The sequence below is a fragment of the Pollachius pollachius genome, assembly GCF_949987615.1.
Source record: "Pollachius pollachius genome assembly, chromosome: 9".
NCBI lineage: Eukaryota > Metazoa > Chordata > Actinopteri > Gadiformes > Gadidae > Pollachius > Pollachius pollachius.
In genome coordinates, this window is record NC_136942.1 from 10,591,696 (window position 1) to 10,612,873 (window position 21,178).

Sequence of the window (21,178 nt, forward strand, 5' to 3'; positions counted from 1 at the left end):
TGAGCAGATGGTCTGTGCCTGGCTGTTACCACGGCAGCTCTGTGTGTCCTGCATACAGGATACTCAGAGCGGGCTACAGCCACACGATCAGAACAACACGGAATGGGAATATGGACAGAGACAGACCAGGAATACCAGAGAGAGACCCAGAGAGAGGGACACAGAGAGAGACCGGAAAGAGAGAGGGAGACAGAGAGAGGCCAAGAGAAAGGTAGACAGAGAGAGACCGGGAAGAGAGAGACAGAGAGAGAGGGGGTCCGAGAAAGGAAGAAAGAGAGACAGAGAGAGGGAGAAAGAGAAACCGGAAAGGGGTAGAGACAGAGAGGGGGGGACAGAGAGAGACAGGAAAGAGAGGGACACAGAGAGAAACCGGGAAGAGAGAGAGACAGAAAATAAAAGAGAGAGAGGGATAGAGCGCCAGCTCTAGAGTCAATGAAAAGATAGAGACAGTCAATGAAAAGACAGACGGAGAGACACACGCACACGCAGCCAAAGCACCCAGCAGGATGTTCCGGTCGGAGGGAGACCCAGAGCCTTACGTCAGCGGGTGTAGGCCGTGGCGTGCACGGAGGAGCTCGCCCTAGTCTGAGCACGCTCGGCTGGCCGCACGCTCCCAGCAGTCCGACGGTGGGGGCTGACGTCAGCCCCCCCGCTCCACTGCTGCCACTTCTCATCACAACCCGGGGCGCTCCCTCACGTGACCCCAGGAGTCTGGCCAGGACCCCGGGGAACCGGGAGCACGTCCGAAGAACGCTGTTGAGTGCTCCCATCTTATTTTATAGCTCTACCCACTCCTCTCCTCCTGCTTTACCTACTCCTCTCCTCCTGCTCCTCCTCCTTTACCTACTCTCCTCTCAGACGCTCTCCTCTCCTCCTCTTCCTCCTCTACCTACTCTCGTCTCAGACGCTCTCCTCTCCTCCTCTTCCTCCTCTACCTACTCTCCTCACAGACGCTCTCCTCTCCTCCTGGTCCTCCTCCTCTATCTGCTCCTCTCAGACACTCTCCTTCATGAGGTTATAAGCAGACATTTCTTCTTGAGATACATTAAGGACCAGGTTTAGGGCTTCTTGAGCTACATTAAGGACCAGGTGTAGAGCTTCTTGAGATACATTAAGGACCAGGTGTAGGGCTTCTTGAGCTACATTAAGGACCAGGTGTAGAGCTTCTTGAGATACATTAAGGACCAGGTGTAGGGCTTCTTGAGATACATTAAGGACCAGGTGTAGGGCTTCTTGAGATACATTAAGGACCAGGTGTAGGGCTTCTTGAGATACATTAAGGATCAGGTGTAGGGCTTCTTGAGATACAATAAGGACCAGGTGTAGGGCTTCTTGAGATACATTAAGGACCAGGTGTAGGGCTTCTTGAGATACATTAAGGACCAGGTGTAGGGCTTCTTGAGGTACATTAAGGACCAGGTGTAGGGCTTCTTGAGGTGCATTAAGGATCAGGTGTAGGGCTTCTTGAGATACAATAAGGACCAGGTGTAGGGCTTCTTAAGATACATTAAGGACCAGGTGTAGGGCTTCTTGAGATACATTAAGGACCAGGTGTAGGGCTTCTTGAGGTACATTAAGGACCAGGTGTAGGGCTTCTTGAGGTGCATTAAGGACCAGGTGTAGGGCTTCTTGAGGTACATTAAGGACCAGGTGTAGGGCTTCTTGAGATACATTAAGGACCAGGTGTAGGGCTTCTTGAGGTGCATTAAGGACCAGGTGTAGGGCTTCTTGAGATACATTAAGGACCAGGTGTAGGGCTTCTTGAGGTGCATTAAGGACCAGGTGTAAGGTTTCTTGCTTAAGGGGGCTTGAAGGTAGACTGACTGCGGTCAATTGGGTTTGAACCCCGAACCTTTCTGAGAGGAGAGGACTCCCCCGTTCTCCTCCTCCCGTCTTTTATGGGAACAACACGAAGAACACACCAACACAACTCCAGCTGCATGCTAGGACCACCACCTCTTCAGACCCCAGAGCCTCAGAGTACATTATCTACCTCTTCTCCTAGGAGATCCTAGGACCACCACCTTGTCAGACCCCAGAGCCTCAGACTACATCATCCACACCTTCTCCTAGGAGATCCTAGGACCACCACCTCGTCAGACCCCAGAGCCTCAGACTACATCATCCACACCTTCTCCTAGGAGACCCTAGGACCACCACCTCGTCAGACCCCAGAGCCTCAGACTACATCATCCACACCTTCTCCTAGGAGATCCTAGGACCACCACCTCGTCAGACCCCAGAGCCTCAGACTACATCATCCACACCTTCTCCTAGGTGCTCTCTGAAGACAAACGTTGAACATGAGACGGAAAATAAGATGGAATATTCCGAGCTTCAACACGACATCGGTCTGTGGTGTCGTAACTCTGGACTATTCGCTCAGAATCTCTGGATAGAGATGCAAACGAGTTGTCCTTCAATTGCAGACAAAACAGGTTTGTAATTTTTAAGATCAAAGATTTACAAATGACACGAGTGTGACATCAAACACAGTATTACATCAAACATCAACTCAGGACAAAATCTGCCTAAATACCAAAACACATCAAAGCATCGCTAGATGTGTGATACGTCCTTAAAAAAGAGAGCGAGTGAGTGACTGTTTGTGTGTAAATGGATTTGTTTACGCATGTGTGTGTGTGTGTGTGCATGCATGCTTGTGTGGAAATGCATGTGTCTGTGTGTGTGCATGTGCGTGTGCCTTATTGTGTGTGTGTGTGTGTTCATGCGAATGCTTTACTAGTTGTAAACTTGTTCTACCCTATACTAGCAGCAAACAGGCTGGGGTATTTCCTATACTAGCTGAGGGACGGGGAAGAGAGAGAGGGAGAGGGAGAGGAAGGAGAAGGGGGAGACCAAATGATGGAAGCCCGATTGATTTGTGAGAAGAGGGGAAAGAGAGAACCGGGAGAGAGAGAACAGGCAACGACAAGCAGCATCCCTGCTCTGGGTGTGTGTGTGTGTGTGTGTGTGTGTGTGTGTGTGTGTGTCTCTGATTCATGTTTACCTGAGGGCATCCAGCTGCCCCCGCATGGTCGTTCAAGACAGCTCAACTCTTTAAGAAGCCTCCCTCCTCTCCACTCTCCTCCATCCTACCTCTCCCGCCTCCACTCTCCTCTTCTCCATCTTACCTCTCCTTCCTCCTCTCCTCTACCCTCCCCTCTCTCCCCCTTTCTCTCACATCCCTCCTCTTTCTCCCTCTCCCCTCTCTCTCCTTACCCCCTCCCCGCTCCTCCCCTCCCTCCCTCTCCTGCCCTCTCTCACTGTCCCCGCTCTCCTCCCTTCTCTCCCCCTTTCTCTCCCATCCCTCCCCTCTCTCTGCCGCCCATCTCCCATTCCCCCCTCCCTCCCCTCTCCTCCCCCTCCTCCCTTCTCGCCTAAATCCCATCTCTTCTCTCTCCTTCGGCTCTCCTCTCTCTCTCTCCCTCCCCTCCTCTCTCCCTCCCCTCTCCCTCGCCTCCCCCTCCCCCATCCCTCCCCCTGTATGGGCAGACCCAGTGCGCTCTGGGTGGTTTTCCTCCAGAGTTGTTCATCAAACATTCAGGACAACGGCTCCACTTCAACACCGGAATCACATTTGAAATCCTTCACGTTACATCACAGCCACCAAGACACACACGCACTCACACACATACAACACACTCACACGCACACACACGCATGCACACACGTGCACACACACAAGAGGCTTAGGTATTTTAACATATGGCATTAGGCTTAGCTAGAACTTCTGAAATGAGAGTTCCTTTTATGATGGGAATGGATAAAAGACCATTCATCTCCCGCCCCTGCAAATCCTCCCAGTCAGAAGGAGACCCTGTAGCACAATGGACCTCTGACCTCTACAACGGCCGTCTGTTGACGAGACGTCGCTGTGATCGGCCGGTTCTACGGCAATCGATTGGACGCAGACAAAAGCCAGAACCTCTCAGAGTGTGATGCTTTGTGGCCACAAGGCAGAGGGCATGAAAAGGCTTTTATTTAGGAGTGAGAGCTGTTAAGTGTTAGCTGTTTTCTGCATTATTCAGCTGCCAGTGTTGTTCATCCATTATTCAGTGGCAACGCTTTTTCTGAGTTCATTTTTTCTTTTCCAGCTTTTTCCAGAATTCTCCGAGATGCAGATCAGCCCTGCGTTGCTTAGTGTCAAAAACAGAAGAAGGAAAAACTGACATTTGTGTCAAGGCGTGAAAATCTCTCTAAGTTTAACTTTTTGGCCCCGTATTGTGTGTGTGCGAGAACGTAAACACAGTTTTAAATGGCCGCCCCCGCGAGCGACCGCCCAGCGCTAGCCTAGCGTCTCCGCGCCGCGGCGGGAATACCGCACCTTTAATTAGGCCCGACCGGCGCTCCACAAACTCATTAACAGAACCGCTCTCCGTGACCCCTACCGGGCCCCCCTCAACAGGCCGGCGCCCCCCCCCCCCCCCCTCCCCCCCCCGCCGAGGCTGTTGCCGTGGTTACACTCAAGAGAGGCGACCTGTCGGAACCTGCAGACGGATTCTGGAAGGATCCTTCTTGTTTGAATTAACTGCTATTTGAATCCTTTTTTAAACATACCACGAGGTACAGTTAAACATTACATATTACTTGATTTAAGTGTCTTTAGCTATGTCTAAGTAGGATCTCCTCGCTGCAGTGGGTTCATTGTAAGCGGTGAAATAAAGGTGATGAGATAACTACTGTAGTGCGATTTATCCGTCTCGTCAGGGAAAAAATAATAACATCAGAACTAACGTGAATTAGTCAAAATATGCGTAATAATCAGCAACCAAACCTGTGTAGAAACAGACCTGATCAAGGTCCTTCTCACACTCAAACCAAAGCTTTTACAACAGGAAGTTCTACCAGACAAATCCTCCACAATAAAAGCCCCGGCCAGGCCTGGCCTCAGTGAAGGCCACGAATAGCAGGCGTTGAAACGGCGATGTGCTCCATCCACGAGTGCACCAATGCCCTTCTCAGCACCATGTCACTGGACACATCCCACCCCCCTCCAGGAGAGGGGTGTCTCACCCCTCACACATCAACCAGCAGGTCTGTGTTCAATACCCACACAGGACATGGCCCGGCCCCACAAGGAAACCCTTCCTGTCTGCTTTGAAGCCTCTCTCTCTCTCTCTCTCTCTCGAAAAGTGTCAAGCTCAAACTGTGTGTGTAGATACAATCGTTTGTGTGTATACATAGTACACGTTGTCTGTGTGTGTGTGTTTATATACACATGGTGCGTGTCGATCACCAGTGAAACGGTAGAGTGTATGTGTGTGAGTGTGTGCGTGCGTGTGTGTGTGTGCTATTGAGAGCACGAGAGAGAGCGAGAAGGAGAGAGAGCGAGAGCAAGAGTGAGAAGGAGAGAGAGCGAGAGTGAAAACAAGAGAGAGAGAGAGAGAGAGAGAGAGAGAGAGAGAGAGAGAGAGAGAGAGAGAGAGAGAGAGAGAGAGAGAGAGCAGGGCTGTGGAGCAGCTCAGACGTCCACAGTGTGGTCATCATCAAGTCACTGGGTGTATATTTAGGAAAGGGAATCCCAGCCTTCCCTGTCTGCCTACACACACACGCACACACACACACGCAGGAACCACACGCACACACATGCCTATTTTAGCTTCTAACGGTCCTAGCTTTCTCATCAGATTTGATTCTTAGGCTACTGTAAGAATATTTTTAGATATCTATAATTAGAATTACTGGTGTGGATTGAAATCTGCCGCAACCACTCAGAGACAAGGATTGCCGCTACACACATACACACACATGCAAACAGACACACACACGCAAACACACACACACACTTATACACCACACACGATATCACCATGTCTTCACACACTGGAAACAGACTTTGAGCCACAAAAGAAGAAATACTGTAAAGTGTAAAGATAATCGATGGAGTTCTCTGATACCTACCCTGCTGGTGTCTGAACACAGTGGGGCCGTAGTGGGGGACTGGAAGCCACGACCGCTTCAGAGAGTCGCTGAGATAGGGCCAATGGAGGGGGGTGCTGAGTGCTACTGGGTTCCATTATGGGGCTGATTATAGCACCGGTCCCGGTTCGATTATCCTTTGTGTTCAGTCTTCTTAAGTAGCAGACACTAAGAGCGGCGGGTCGGTGGGTCGCTGCCCGCGGAGGAGGGGATCAATCCCTGGCTTCATAAAGGACCAATCAGTGGTTGCTTCAAAAGGAGGCGCTATTAATAGTCTGCTCCTGGAGGCTGTTCAGCTGTACAGGGAACAGCTCATCACGACACAGGGAACAGCTCAACTAACACAGGGAACAGCTCATCTATCACAGGGAACAGCTCATCTATCACAGGGAAGAGCTCATCTATCACAGGGAACAGCTCATCACAGGGAACAGCTCATCTAACACAGGGAACAGCTCATCTAACACAGGGAATAGCTAATATATCACAGGGAACAGCTCATCTAACACAGGGAACAGCTCATCACAGGAAACAGCTCATCTATCACAGAGAACAGCTCATCACAGGGAACAGCTCATATACCACAGGGAACAGCTCATCACAGGGAACAGCTCATATATCATAGGGAACAGCTCATCTATCATAGGGAACAGCTCATCACAGGGAACAGCTCATCCAACACAGGGAACAGCTCATTAAAGGGAACAGCTTACCCCAACACACAGGGAACAGCTAATCCAACAAAGGGAACAGTTCATCACAGGGAACAGCTCATATATCACAGGGAACAGCTCATCACAGGGAACAGCTCATCTATCACAGGGAACAGCTCATCCAACACAGGGAACAGCTCATCACAGGGAACAGCTCATCTATCACAGGGAACAGCTCATCTAACACAGGGAACAGCTCATCACAGGGAACAACTCATCCAACACAGGGAACAGCTCAGCTACACAGGGAACAGCTCATCAAAGGGAACAGCTTACCCCAACACACAGGGAACAGCTCATCCCACACAGGGAACAGCTCATCTAATACAGGAAAGAGCTCATCTAACACAGGGAACAGCTCATCTATCACAGGGAACAACTCATCAGAGGGAAAAGCTCATCACAGGGAACAGCTCATCACAGGGAACAGCTCATCTATCACAGAGAACAGCTCATCTCAGGGAAGAGTTCATCACAGGGAACAGCTCATCTATCAGAGGGAACAGCTCATCTAACACAAAAAACAGATCATCCTGACAAAGGGAACAGCTCATCCCACACAGGGGAAGGCTCATCTAACACAGGGAACAGCTCATCTATCACAGAGAACAGATCATCCTGACAAAGGGAACAGCTCATCCCACACAGGGAACGGCTCATCTAACACAGGGAACAGCTCATCTATCACAGAGAACAGCTCATCACAGGGAACAGCTCATCTATCACAGGGAACAGCTCATGTAACACAGGGAACGGATCATCCTGACAAAGGGAACAGCTCATCCCACACAGGGAACAGCTCATCTAACACAGGGAACAGCTCATCTAACACAGGGAAAATTATGGCCAGCATCTTTAGGAATGTGGCTTTGAAAGGACTGAGGACGTAAAGGGGGACTCTCTCCCCAGAGGCCAGGTCACGGGTTCATCAAATATACAAAAAAACGGTAATCAAGGCAGGTAACGGTTGGACATAATCCCAATAGGTTTTACAAACACAACACCGAGGAACCGTTAGTCTCCAAACAGTCACCGTCAGTTAGAGAAATGAGGTGGACCGCCGTCGGGTCTGGACCCCTTATCGGATCAACCCTGCTGCGGCCGGAGTTCCATAGACCCCTGGCCCCCCGTCGGTTCCGTTCCTCTAACGGAGTTGTCCTACGGTTGTCCATCAACCCCTCTGGACAGCCGAGGCTATACGGAGCGAACTTTGGATTATCCCGTTCCTCCACCGAGCAGTCCAACACCGGAACACACACACACACACACACACACACACACACACACACACACACACACGAGGTCACCCACCTGCATGACACGGTCAGCTCCACTTTGGTGGCCGGGATGGCGGCGGTGAAGGGGTCGAAGTCCCCGATGCACGCCATGTTCACGCAGCTCCTCGTCCTGGAAACGAATCCCTGCGCGCGCCCTTCCCGCTTCCCGGGGACACGAGCGGAACGTAAACGATGCGATGGAACGCTTCGAGAGGAGGCGCGAGCCGTGACTGGGCGAGGGGACACGAACGGCAAGACGACGTCGCATCTGCGCGCGGTCAGCCTCGCGCTTTCAAGATGCCGCTCCGCGCGTGTCGTGGATTGGCTGCCTGGTAGCGCGAGTAGAGGGCGGGAAAATACACGTGGTTCGTGGCGGTGGGGGGGGGGGGGGGTGTGTATGTGTGTGTATGTACGTATGTGTGTGTGTATGTACGTGTGTGTGTGTGTGTGTATGTATGTATTTTTGTGTAATGCGCTGGCATGTGCGTGTGCGTGTGCGTGAACTATAATACATCAATCACTGACAGTGACAGTTGATTTCACGCCGGCTCTGGTGCAGCACCTGACCGGGGCCGGACGTTGACGGACCACCTGGCCGACACACCTGGGGGTCTTTCTCCGAGAAGCTATGATTAGAAACCCCGACGTCAACATGGATCATTCGGAGGCAGAAGTGCATCTTGCGTTTGGAGGAAACATGGTGCCCTACCACATTCAGGAACATTCATTCAGTCCGAACTCACCGCCAATAATAATAAAATCACCTTGGATGGAGGTTATTATGGATCTGCTTTTTCACCTTATTCCACCACCTCATGTGGTCACCTATTACTGTTTATTTCCAAGCTTCAAAAAATGACAGGTCGTCGACCTGACCTGTCATTTTCTCCGCCTGAGCCCGTTAAAGCTGTGTTCCCGACGGCCTAACACTACCCACCACTGCCCCCATGTGGCCATTCTGCCACACGTCAATAATAATAAAAAAAACGTTTTTCGTATTTTTTCGATGAGCGATTTCGAGAGCGACAATGTGGCCAGCCATATACAAAATACATAAATTTCATAATCAATAGAGAAACTGATAAGCCACTCCAAAATAATATTTTAGCGTGGTTATTGACAGTATTGAAATGAGGACAAGATATGACCGCGATTGGAGTCCGATAATCTCAGATCCGTCCCGATTAAGGAGTCGAGGAGTCGGACTCAAAGACCAACAAAAAAGTTTTTGACAGATGACATTTTATTAACCTGGCATCTGACATTAGAATCACTACGAGTCCGCCATCTTCAAACAACTACTAAAACTGGAGAAAGTGGAAGGGCGAGAAACGTCCAGTGTGAGAGAATACAGCGGCTAAACGGAAACACACTCAAGATGGCCACCAGACCGGCGAATCCGTCTGTAAGACTGTTGAAGTAAGGCTGAAGTCTTCCTTCGGGTCCTCTTTAGGTGTGGGGGGGAGGTACGTTACCACACAGAGTAACACACAATCAGGCTGTTTGAATACATTGGTTACAGAAAACAGTAGATATGTACCGTCGCACAACCACAACATTCAATGAAAAGACTGTTTTGAGAGAGAGAGAGAGAAAGAGAGAGCGAGAGAGAGAGAGAGAGAGAGAAAGAGAGAGAGAGAGAGAGAGAGAAACATCATTATGTTTACATTGTAGTGCCAGGTCAAAGGCCGCAACCTCTGCCAAGAGGAAACAATTGTTGTGAACATCAAGTAGGGTTGCTATGGCAATAAGCGGACCCTGCCCCCCCCAACCCCGGCTGAACCCCAAGTCAGAACCCCGTGATGAGGAGCGGAGGACACACACACACACACACACACACACACGTTGACGGGTCAGGTGTACAGTGTATAGGACCGCGGTTAAGACAAGCTTTGTGGGCGGGGCTGCAGCATGGAGGACGGCGAGGTGAAGAGGAAGAGGAGGAGGAAGAGGAGGAGGAGCAGGAGAGGAGGAGGAGGAGTTCATTCTAAGGGGGATGATTCGTCTCCTCTCCTAAAGCTACTTGATTAGTGATGGGAGGAGGGGGGGGGGGTGAGGCTGAAAGCCAGCTCCCAGCCCTGCGCGGTGCCCTCTCATTGGCCGGCTCTCCTCTACATGCTAATACGTGTTTAACAATCAGTGGGCGTGGCCCGCAGGCGCGGTCAGCGAGACGCACGACGGTCAGTCGGGGGGGGTCAATGTGTCGGGAGTCAGACATTCGTGGTTTCGAGTGGTGTCTACGTGGGGGGGGGGGTGAGAACACACAGGGGCCGTTTAATTCAAGGCATAACCTATCAGAGCAGAGCGGGGAATCATACGAGGGCGGAGCCATCGGCGTTAAGACTAAGGGGGCGTGGTCAAGGTCACGCTGAGACGAGCCGCGAGTCGCCAACGTCCTTTATTTTTCACATTTCCTGTGGGTTTGGTTACCATGGCTACAGGTTAGGGGTGTGGGGGGGGTGATTAAAAGTGCAGAGCGCTGGCATCCCAGGCCACTGTTCAGGGGTTCCCCTCGGCAGGGGGGCGGGGTCAACGGGGTGCAGGGGGAGGGGGGGGTGGGGATCGGGGGGGTCAGTTGCTGGCCACTTCCTCGGCCGCGTCGGCCGCGTCCGCGGTGCTGTCCAGACCACCCCTTGCCCGCCAGATCTTCACCGTGCGGTCGCTGGAAAACACACAACACACAAGTTAGAAACACATCAGCTGGAGGGGGGTCTGTGCGTGTGTGTGTGTGTGCGTGTCTCACTCGGAGGCGGTGAACAGGTGGCTGCTGTTGGTGGAGATGCCGTTGATGGGGCTCTCGTGGCCCCTCAGCTCCCCCAGGGGCCCGAGTGTGTCCGTGTGCCACAGCTTCAGCACCCCCCCCCTGCACCCGCTCAGCAGGGCGGCCGAGCCCGGCACCAGGCCCAGGGCGCACACCCAGTCCCGGTGGGCGTTGGGCACCTGCTGTGAGGGTCACATGGTACAGAGTGAGGACAGGTCACATGGTACAGGTCACATGGTACAGCAGAACACAGTAAAGGGCGATGATGCACACAAACACATTCTGAGAGGGAGATGATGTGCACACACACACATGATAGGAGGGAGACCCCCCTCCACCAGAGGGAGACCCCGTACTACCACCCCCCCAGTACCTGCAGCAGGTCTTTGCGGTCCAGGTCCCACTTCTTGATGCCGTTGTCCCGGGAGCCGCTGAACAGCAGGTCCCCCTGGACCACCAGGGACTCGATGCCGTCGTAGTGGGGGGGCTCGAAGTTGTGGGTGGGGGCGATGCTGCCCAGAGACCCCTCTGTCACATCAAACAGCTACACACACAGAGAGAGACACACACAAATAGGGACACACACACACAGATAGACACAGATCGAGACACACACACACACATACAGAAAAAGTACAGTTATTTGGCAGCAAAAGAAAACCACAAACACAATAATCCAAATAAAATCGATTTACAGGGTGAAGGTTGGTCCCTCAGCCAGCAGGTGGCGGTGCGTGTCAGACCCCACCCTGACCCACTGACCCCTGGAGGAGGACGTACCCTGATGTAGTGGTCCTTGGAGCCTGTGATGACCAGGTCCTGGTGGTTCACCGTCTGGTCCACCGTCAGACACATCACCGGACCCAGGTGGCCCGTCAGCTTCCCCGTCGACGCAAACCTGAACCAGGCGGGACCCCGAGAACCAGTCAGTACCATAACCAGTCAGGACCAGTACCAGTCAGGACCAGAACCAGTCAGAACTAGAACCAGTCAGTAACAGAACCAGTCAGTACCAGTCAGTATCACAACCAGTCAGTACAACAACCAGTCAGTACAGGAACCGGTCAGTTCCAGCACCGGTCAGTACCACAACCTGTCATTACCAGAAGCAGTCCCACCAATCAGACCTCATAAATCACCTGAAGGCTGAGGAACTCAATCAACCAATCATGGCGGGGCTCTCTAAGTGTACCCCCAGTTGAGTCCCGGGTCTGAGGTTTGAACCCCCAGTCCTCTCCTCCGCCATCCTTTATCCTTTCTTTCTTCTTTCTTTCTTTTTATCCTTAATTCTTTTTTTCCTTTATTCTTTCTATCCTTTATACTATCTCTCTTTATTTCTATCCTTTATTCTTTCTTTCTATCTCTCTTTCTTTCTTTCTTTCTATTCTTAATTCTTTTTTTCCTTTATTCTTTCTATCCTTTATACTATCTCTTTCTTTCTATCCTTTATTCTTTCTATCTCTCTTTCTTTCTTTCTTTCTATCCTTAATTCTTTTTTTCCTTTATTCTTTCTATCCTTTATACTATCTCTCTTTATTTCTATCCTTTATTCTTTCTATCTCTCTTTCTCTCTTTCTATCCTTAATTCTTTTTTTCCTTCATTCTTTCTTTCCCCCCCCCCCGTCACCTGCGGAGGTCCCAGGCGCGGACGCTGTTGCCGGCGGCGGCGTAGAGCACGGTGCCGCTGGCGTTCAGCGCCATCTGGTTGATCTGGTTCTCGCCAGCCGGGATGGTGACGGTGCGGCTTGTGTTGGCCGAGCAGACCTCACCAACGTTCACCAGCCCCGAGGACCTGGGGGGACAGGGAGGACAGGGGAGACGGGGAGGAGCATGGAGAGGGCTTTAAACACTGACCCTAATCTTATATTAATATCTGGTGAATTATTTCAATATTTGATGAGTTGATAGCTGCTAATCATCGGCCTAACTGCTATTAATCACTCTGAATGCTACCAGTAGCTCTAACATCTACCACTTGCTCTAACCGCTACAACTAGCACTAACCTCTACCACTAGCTCTAAGCTCTACTACTAGCTCTAACGGCTAGCACTAGCTTTAACTAAACACCGTTGCCATCACGTTTTAACCAAACCACTCTCCAAGAGCGCTCCATTTATCTTTAATGGACTCAGAAGATTCCTTTGTTGTGTTGCCGTGTCAACATCTGACACAGCTTTAACAACTCCATGATCACAGAGTAGAACGCCGTCTCGCTGTCGCCATGGATACTGACCCCCCCCCCTACACACACACACACACACACACACACACACACACACACACACACACACACACACACACACACACACACACACACACACAACAAAACACTCTAATCACATGTCCGCTTTGATGCCTTTGATGCGTTAGCGGCGGCGGCGGGACTCACGTGAGCGTGCGGATGCACTTGGCCGAGTCGCGGATGTCCCACACCTTGATGTAGGAGGTGGAGACGGTGAACACCAGGCTGGAGCTGTAGCGCACCGACACCACGTTGTTGGGGTGGCCCCCCAGGGCCATGATCTCCTGGCCCGTCACCAGGTTCCACACCTTGCAGGTCCGGTCTGGGGAGGGGGAGAAGAGAGAGGGGTCATGGAGGTGTGGGGGGAATGTAGGGGAGACTAGAGCTAACAGGATGGAGCTACACGGTCAAGAGGGAGGGAGGGAGGATGAGGAAGAGGACAGGAAATAGGAAAGAAAGAATAAAGGATAGAAAGAATAAATGATAGAAAGAAAGAAAGAAAGAAAGAAAGAAAGAAAGAAAGAAAGAAAGAACGAATAAAGGATATAAAGAAAGAATAAAGGATACAAAGAAATAGAGAAAGTAAGAATAAAGGATAGAAAGAAATAAAGAAAGAGTGAAGGGGAAAGGTCCTTAGGATTGGCCTGAGTGTCCTGAGTGGATGTGGCGCCCCCTACCCTTGGAGCCGGTGAACAGCAGGTCGTCGGTGCTGTCCACACAGAGCACCGCCTTGCTGTGGCCCTCAGCCACGTGGACGCACTGCAGAGCCGCCAGACGGCTGCTCTTAGAGCCCTGCACAGGGCTGATGATGCCCCTACGGAGGACAGACAGGTACACAGACAGGGAGACAGAGAGAGGGAGACAGAGAGACAGGGAAACAGAGAGAAAGACAGAGAAACAGAGACAGAGAGATAGGGAGACAGACAGACAGGTAGGTAGATAGAGGGATTGACAGAAAGAAAGGCAGAGACAGGTAAAGAGAGACACACAGGCAGATAGAGACACAGACAGAGGGATAGACAGTCAGACAGACAGGTAGAGACAGACACACATGCAGATAGACACAGACAGAGGGATAGACAGGGAGGGAGACAGAAAGGCAGAGAGACAGACACAGGCAGAAAGACACACCAGTGAATATACACACTTCACAACTTAAGAGTGTCACAAGCTAATCGATGAGCTGATCTACAAACATCAGTACTCACACAGTGAGTACTGATACACAGCACAACACAGCACCACACGGCCAGAGGGAGGGAGGAGGAGGCTGTAAAGGAAGTGGATGGAAGCGAAGGCGTGCGAGAAGCAGGAGAAACGAAGGTGAAGCACGACCCCCAGGGCCACACAGAGACATGCAGAGCGGAGAGGGAGACACACACTGTGCGAACCCCGGCAGAACCCCGACCCACCTCCATCGGCCTCAGGACCAGCGCACGCTCACAGTGGAGAGTGTTGAGATAGCGTTAAGACGTGGTGAGGGTGAAAACAAGGAGTGGAGCCCGGTCTCAGATCAGGACCACTGGGTTGAAACAGTGGTCACACCACCATGGACAGCCCCACTGGTCTCCGTGGGTTACGAGTGACAACACTTGAGTCATATATTCAGAGAGTTGAACGACACCCTTGAAGGAGGTCAGTCCGCAGTGTGTGATGAATCCGTTCCCCGGGGCCTGAACTCACACCTGGTGCATTGTGGGTAGGATTGAGGAACCAAACCAATTCCTACTTGTGGCGACGGGCGGGGGAGGGGGGAGCGGGGGAGGGGGGGCCGTTGGACGAGGGGTGGAGACGTCTGTCCGCCCTGAAGGACAGAGTCAGACTGTTCCTCAGTCAGAGTGGAGCGTCCTAGCGTCTGTCGTTGTTGCCTGCTGTTGCTGCCTGCCTGGACCCTTCCATGGTTAAAGCCTTGTAATGTCATCACATGGAGTTATACCATCTCCAGCTTATTAAACATATGCAATACATAGAGGTAGTGTGTGTGTGTGTGTGTGTGTGTGTGTGTGTGTGTGTGTGTGTGTGTGTGTGTGTGTGTGTGTACCCCCTCAGCCCAGCTGGCTCCTTAACATGCTAACATTAGATGCTACTGTTCTTCATAGCTAACTCCTTATCACGCTTACCTGAAATGCTACTGTTCTCTATAGCTAGCTCCTTAACATGCTAACCTGAAATGCTACTGTTCTCTATAGCTAGCTCCTTAACATGCTAACCTGAGATGCTACTGTTCTCTATAGCTAGCTCCTTAACATGCTAACCTGAGATGCTACTGTTCTCTATAGCTAGCTCCTTATCACGCTAACCTGAGATGCTACTGTTCTCTATAGCTAGCTCCTTATCACGCTAACCTGAGATGCTACTGTTCTCTATAGCTAGCTCCTTAACATGCTAACCTGTGCTGCTAATTCTAACAACCTAGCCAGTCAAGCGTATCTGTGCTGCTTACTTCTCCTGTGGCATGCATCCCAGGTGCCCTGTCAGACGGCTAAACACGTTGTCGTGGTAACAGGAGTGGGCGGCGGCCAAGGAGGAGGCAGGGGATGGGGAGGAGGAGGAGGAGGAGGATGAGGAGGGGGTTTTAGAGCAGGTCTTGCTGATCCTGCAGGGGGAGCTGTGGAGGCAGTGCAGGCAGCGGTCTGTTGAAACATCCCACCACCACTACCCTGGTTTACCCCTGCCTGCCCCATCTGGGACCGGACCAGACCAGACCAGACTACACTGGACCAGACCTGACCAAAACTAACCGGTTCCGCGGGACAAAGGGGCAAGTCGGTTGGTCCGCGTTCAGACACGGAACCTCTCGGCTCATCAGGTCAAACATGAAATATTCTAATTATATATATATTTTTTATTGTATTATTATTTTCTGTTGATTTATTTTATTAATAGGACTTCGTTTTTATGCTTGCGAATTCAGAACATCAGAGTCACATTCCTTACGTGTGTGAAAAATGCTTGGCAGAAAAAAATAAAGCTGATTCTCTGCCACTAGAAACTTCTTTCACTCAGCCAGAAATGACAAAGGAAAGAAGGATTTATTCAGACCTCCAGCTGTCGAAGGGAAGCGGAGCTCGAGAAGCAAGTTGAACACTGAATATAAATGAAAGAACACAGCTAACGTTATGCTAATGTTTCCATTAAAACACCCTGGGCCTCGCGGAAGAGCAGCGATTAAGAATTCAGTGCAGAACTTGACAGGTAAGTGTTAAGTGTGGATTAAACCAGGCGTAGGCGTTCCCCTTAGTCCAAACACCATGCTACTCGGGAGGAGCGGGGAAGCCAGAGGAAGAGGTTTAGAGCAGTGGTTCTCAAATGGGGGTACTCGTACCCCTAGGGGTACTTTGGAATACTGGAGGGGGTACTCAGATAATTAAAAATAAATGAAAAACCTGTGTTTGAAATGTAAATCTGGAAAAATTGAGAAAGGAGAATCTGTGAAAAAGAAAGCACATCCAGAAACACCAAAATGTTGTCAGTTTCAGGAGGAATAAATTTGAATGGGATTCACCTCTACATGCTCTGACCCTCCCCTGGCGTTGCACTTCTGTTGTGAAGAGAAATTTGCCAACAGTTACATGAAGAACATGCCCATGTTTCTCACTAAATTGTGAGTATTTGCACCCTTTTAGTCTAGTGTTTAGCTCAAAAAATATCTTAGATGGGGTACACTAGTAGTACATAAAGAGGTGAAACCCATTCGAATATAATCCTGCTGAAACTGACGACATTTTCTGGATGCGTTTTGTCTTTCACGGATTCTCCTTTCTCATTATTGCCATATTTATATTTCAACCACTTGTCCAAAAGAAATAATACTTATTAGGTTATTGTTAATAGTTAATAGGTTATTGTTTTGGAGTACTCCCAGCAGTACTCCAAAGTACCCAAGGGGAACGCGTACCCCAATTTAAGAAGCACTGTATTAGAACATTAGTAGTAGAGGTGGTAGAGGTAGTAATAGTAGTAGAGGTAGTAATAGTAGTAGTAGTAGGAGAGTTGGGGAGCCCGGGAGCCCCAATCTGGGGCGTCTTGGCCCTGAGAAAGCGTACAGCGAGGAGGAGGAGGGGCTTACTGTTTGATCTCCTTGACCTTTGCCCTGTCCGACGCGGCCTGTGCCTTGTCATAGGTCTTCCTGCGAGAGAGCGGGGACGGCTCGGGGGCCCGCCTCTCGGCCCCTGACGGAGCCCGGGACCCTGAGCTGACCGCTCTGCGGGTCAAAGGTCACCCACACACACCAGACACCAACAAAACAACAACAAAAACAGCAAAACAAAAATAAACAACAGAAAATAATACTACACACACACACGATAAAAACGACCAAACTGAGGACACCACAACAAGCCACAACAGATATGATGAATGGTGATGGTTGGATGCGAACACACTCCAAAACGGGGACCTACCGTCAGCGCGTGCCATTAACAGGGCTTCTTCTGCTCCGAGCTCATGAGTTACTTAACGCGGTCGATGTGTAGCGTTAGCGCTAAGTTACTAGCTCAGGCCACAGCCACACAGGCAGAGAGCTGCATTCGCTTTTCAGCTAACTTATGTACTGTTAGCTCATTTAAAAGCCATAAGGGGTAGTCAGTTAGTAAACTTGGCAGGTAGCATGTCGTAAAAATGCAATCGTAATAGTGTTATTGTTTGGAAAAATTAGAATAATGTGGGGGAGATACAAATCAGCACAACGGATTGTTTGCGTGTTCGTGCCGTCATCGCATTCGCTGCATCGAGGGACGTTAGCTTATCATTAACTTAGCATTAGTGAAACAACGGGACAGGAGAAAGGGCGGCAAAAATCAACATGCAGGAAGCGGGAAGGGACATATATGGGCGTTAGCAAGCTGCGGGGGTGGGGGGGGGGGGGCGGGACTTACATGCTGCCCATTTTAGAGGAGAAGCCAGGAGAAAGAGCAGTGTAGTCCCTGACAGAGGAGCCCGACAAGTCCAGCTCCCCGCCCCCTTCCGGCGTTTCGGCCAATGGCAGCATGGGGCTGGAGAAGTCGGTGGGCGTGTCCGGGGCGGAGTCACTGTTGGGGTACAGCAGCTCCATCTGAGTGGTGGTCCGCCTGCGAGCCTGTAGGGGGGAGGAGACAGAGGTTGGGCAACGAATGGATTCAGGGAAACAGTAACCAGCTGCTCACTGGACAGCTCCTATCACCTTAGACAAGACCTTTTCCTCAATGATTTTTACCATGTTTGCTTGACAATTATGTCACCCATTGCACCGCTATCTTCCCTGGAAGGAGGGGACCCCCCCCATTCCCTGGAAGGAATGGGGGGGGCCTGACCTACCTCAACGGTACTAGACCTACCTTACTCCTGGTTCTGGTGTCCCCACACAGCTTCATGAGGTCCGAAGCCAAGGTGCTGCAGCAAAACAGAGTATTTGTTGAGTCAAGTTTCTCAACCGTACCACGCCCGCATTCACATGCTAGACGTCTGGAGTATGGATATACAGGTCACTGTTACGTTACGTTATTGGAACTATCCCCTCACACCCCTCTTACGCACTTTATTGTATGTTTTACATCCTGGCACTTAATGTACACGCTTAAAAACATTACTTAGCATTGTGTAGCATCTTATTCTAGCTATCTTTGTTGTGTACGGGGAATGGGTTAACCTAGGGATTGTTAGGGGTTGCCACTTGGTTCTATGAACATCCTTACTGTACAAACAGCGATATATTGTTGTTTCTCTTTCTACTGACAAAAATACTTATTGTAAGTCGCTTTGGATAAAAGCGTCTGCTGAATGCCCTGAATGTAAATGTAAAGGTACATGCGTCTCCTATGTATCCTGTGGTGGTCTGACGGACCGGTCTGAGTCCTAACTCACCTCCCTTCTGCCGAGGGACTCTGGGCCGACTCGTCGCTGCTGCTGTCGTCTGCGTTCTCTGTCCAAGAGGAACAACACACAAGTCAAGAGACAGTCTCCTGAAAATCCGAGCTCTTTAGCAGAGTTACAACTGCACTAGCAAGCTCTTGTGGCATTTGGCATAAATGCACATCTGTCATTTTTGTAGAACCTATTTTTGTTTTGCTTTTGATCTAAAATGGCCGCTGTGAAGATGAACACGGCCAGCAGATGAGAACCATGCTGATCGGGAGACCTGGTCTGACTAGAGACCCGGTCTGACTAGAGACCCGGTCTGACTACAGACCCGGTCTGACTAGAGACCCGGTCTGACTAGAGACCCGGTCTGGCTAGGGACCCGGTCTGACTAGAGACCCGGTCTAGCTAGGGACCCGGTCTAACTAGGGACCCGGTCTGAATGGAGACCCGGTCTAGCTAGGGACCTGGTCTGACTCGAGACCCAGTATGGCTAGGGACCCAATCTTGCTAGAGACCCGATCAGGGACCCGATCTAGCTAGGGACCTGGTCTGGCAAAGGACCCGGTCTGAATAGAGACCTGGTCTAGTGAGGGACCTTTTTAATCTGAAGACCAAAGCCTAGGGCTACTGTTGGCCTCCAAGGCAGCTTGGAGGAGAGGTCACAAAGGTCACAGAGGTCACAAAGGTCACAGATATTATGGAGGACGAGAGAGATGAAGAAGAAAAAGAAAAAAGGCGGCAAAAGAGAACCGAGAGAATTAAATAATTATATAGTTATTAGTCCTGAGTCCACTGGAAGGAAGAAGTGGGGGGGGGGCAGTGGGGGTTGACCTTGACCTTCAGGGGGACAGTCAGCGGGAGGGAAGGAGGGGAGGAGGGGGTGAGAAAACTTCAGCGTGGTCACTTCCTGTCGGAGCGTCTGCCCTCAGTCACGGTGCTGAAGCGAGGAACTGTAAGTCCTTCAGATGTGGGGGGGGGGTACAGCAGACAGATGGAGAGAAGCCTTGATGCACCGCATGCGCCTGCTTGTGTTAACAGGGTATCGTTAGGGGGGGAGGGGGGGGGGGGGGGCGTGGGGGGGGGCTTCCATGCGTTCGTGACACGGAGAAAAACAACTGATGATGTCACTTACCCGGCGGTATGCTACCTAGCTCTGGGAAACACAAAGAAACCAAAAGAAAAACAAGGCAACGAGGAGGGGGGGGGGGGGGGGAATGGGGGGAAGAGAAGGGACACACAAAATCAAAACACAAGTCCCCCAAAATGTCTACAAAATAAAAGCATCGACCTCGACCAGGCGTCCTACGGAACAGAGGCTGGGAGAACTTTACCACTAATTGACTCAGTTCTACCTCACAGTGTACCCTTAAAGTAGAGCTGATGTCTGTTCTTCTAATGGGGCTGAGTTCACAGAACCAGGTCGGTTCTGTTAGTTCTTCTAGAGGGGCTGGGCCAACAGAACCAGGTTGGTTCTGTTAGTTCTTCTAGAGGGGCTGAGCTCACAAAAACAGGTTGTTTCTGTTCGTTCTAGTGGGGCTGAGCCAACCAAACCAGGTTGATTCTTGTTGGGGTGTATTCAGGTATGTTCAGTTCAGCTTCTGTTCAGTAGAGCATCACAACAGGCAGGAAACAACTCAAACACATGCATGGGGGCCGACACCAGACCCAGTTTCTGAAAGGTTAATTTTTTATTCAATCAGAAACGTAGGCCCGGTCAGGAGCACGTCGCTGGTTAAACTTCTAGTCCAGAACCCTTTCAGATCCTGGGTGTGGTGGAGGTCAGGGATTGGTTTAGACTTCTTAGACGAGACACACAACACACACAACACAACACTCACGACACAATACACACAAAACGGTGTACATGGGGACTGGGGTTCAGGAGGATTAAATAACGATAACAAAGATTTTATCTTTAAAGAGTACTTTTCAAGGCAGGCAATGCTCCTGACCTATAGAGTGTGTGTGTGTGTGTGTGTGTGTGCGTATGTGTGTGTGCGTGTGCGTGTGCGTGTTTGTGGGTGCGTGTTTGCGTGCGTGTGCGCGCGTGCACGCGCGAGTGTGTGTGTGTGTGTGTGTGTGTTTGTGTGTTTGTGTGTTTGTGTGTGTGTGTGTGTGTGTGTGTGTGTGTGCGTGTTTGAGTGTGTGCGTGCGTGCGTGCGTGCGTGCGTGCGTGTGTGCGCGCGCGCTAGTGCGTGTGTGTGCGTGTGTGCCTCCTCTCACCCTGCAGGGCACTCCCCAGCAGCGCGTCCAGCTCAGGGTTGACCTCGGCCTTCTCCTTCAGCATGTGGAACAGCAGCTGGTTCTGGGTGGCGCTGGTGATCTCCGTCTGCTTCAGACGCCCCTCCATCACCTTCACCTGGGACTCCTTCTGGGCCGCCTGCAGACCCTGAGCACACACACACACACACACACACACACACG

General features: G+C 50.9%; 2 protein-coding genes across 2 annotated transcripts in view; both read right to left on the reverse strand.

Annotated features, from left to right (window-relative positions):
* The window catches only part of LOC307080951 (copine-8-like), a gene marked incomplete at both ends in the record, with an annotated part of 51,368 nt that extends 43,345 nt beyond the window's left edge, over positions 1-8,023 (reverse strand). Inside the window, 1 exon segment of the mRNA XM_079743930.1 lies at positions 7,947-8,023. Coding sequence (XP_079600056.1) covers positions 7,947-8,023 — 77 coding nt within the window.
* Positions 8,024-9,738: 1,715 nt separating this feature from the next.
* kif21a (kinesin family member 21A) overlaps positions 9,739-21,178 on the reverse strand; it is a 53,278-nt gene continuing 41,838 nt past the window's right edge. The window contains exons 22-34 of the mRNA XM_079743010.1: positions 20,978-21,143; positions 19,887-19,907; positions 18,758-18,815; positions 18,232-18,286; positions 17,794-17,993; positions 16,986-17,120; positions 13,594-13,730; positions 13,064-13,238; positions 12,301-12,465; positions 11,454-11,571; positions 11,047-11,217; positions 10,656-10,855; positions 9,739-10,574 (exon numbers count right to left, since the gene is read on the reverse strand). Of these exons, the coding sequence (XP_079599136.1) occupies positions 10,484-10,574; positions 10,656-10,855; positions 11,047-11,217; positions 11,454-11,571; positions 12,301-12,465; positions 13,064-13,238; positions 13,594-13,730; positions 16,986-17,120; positions 17,794-17,993; positions 18,232-18,286; positions 18,758-18,815; positions 19,887-19,907; positions 20,978-21,143 (1,692 nt within the window). The 3' untranslated portion in view covers positions 9,739-10,483. The remainder of the gene's footprint in view (positions 10,575-10,655; positions 10,856-11,046; positions 11,218-11,453; positions 11,572-12,300; positions 12,466-13,063; positions 13,239-13,593; positions 13,731-16,985; positions 17,121-17,793; positions 17,994-18,231; positions 18,287-18,757; positions 18,816-19,886; positions 19,908-20,977; positions 21,144-21,178) is intronic.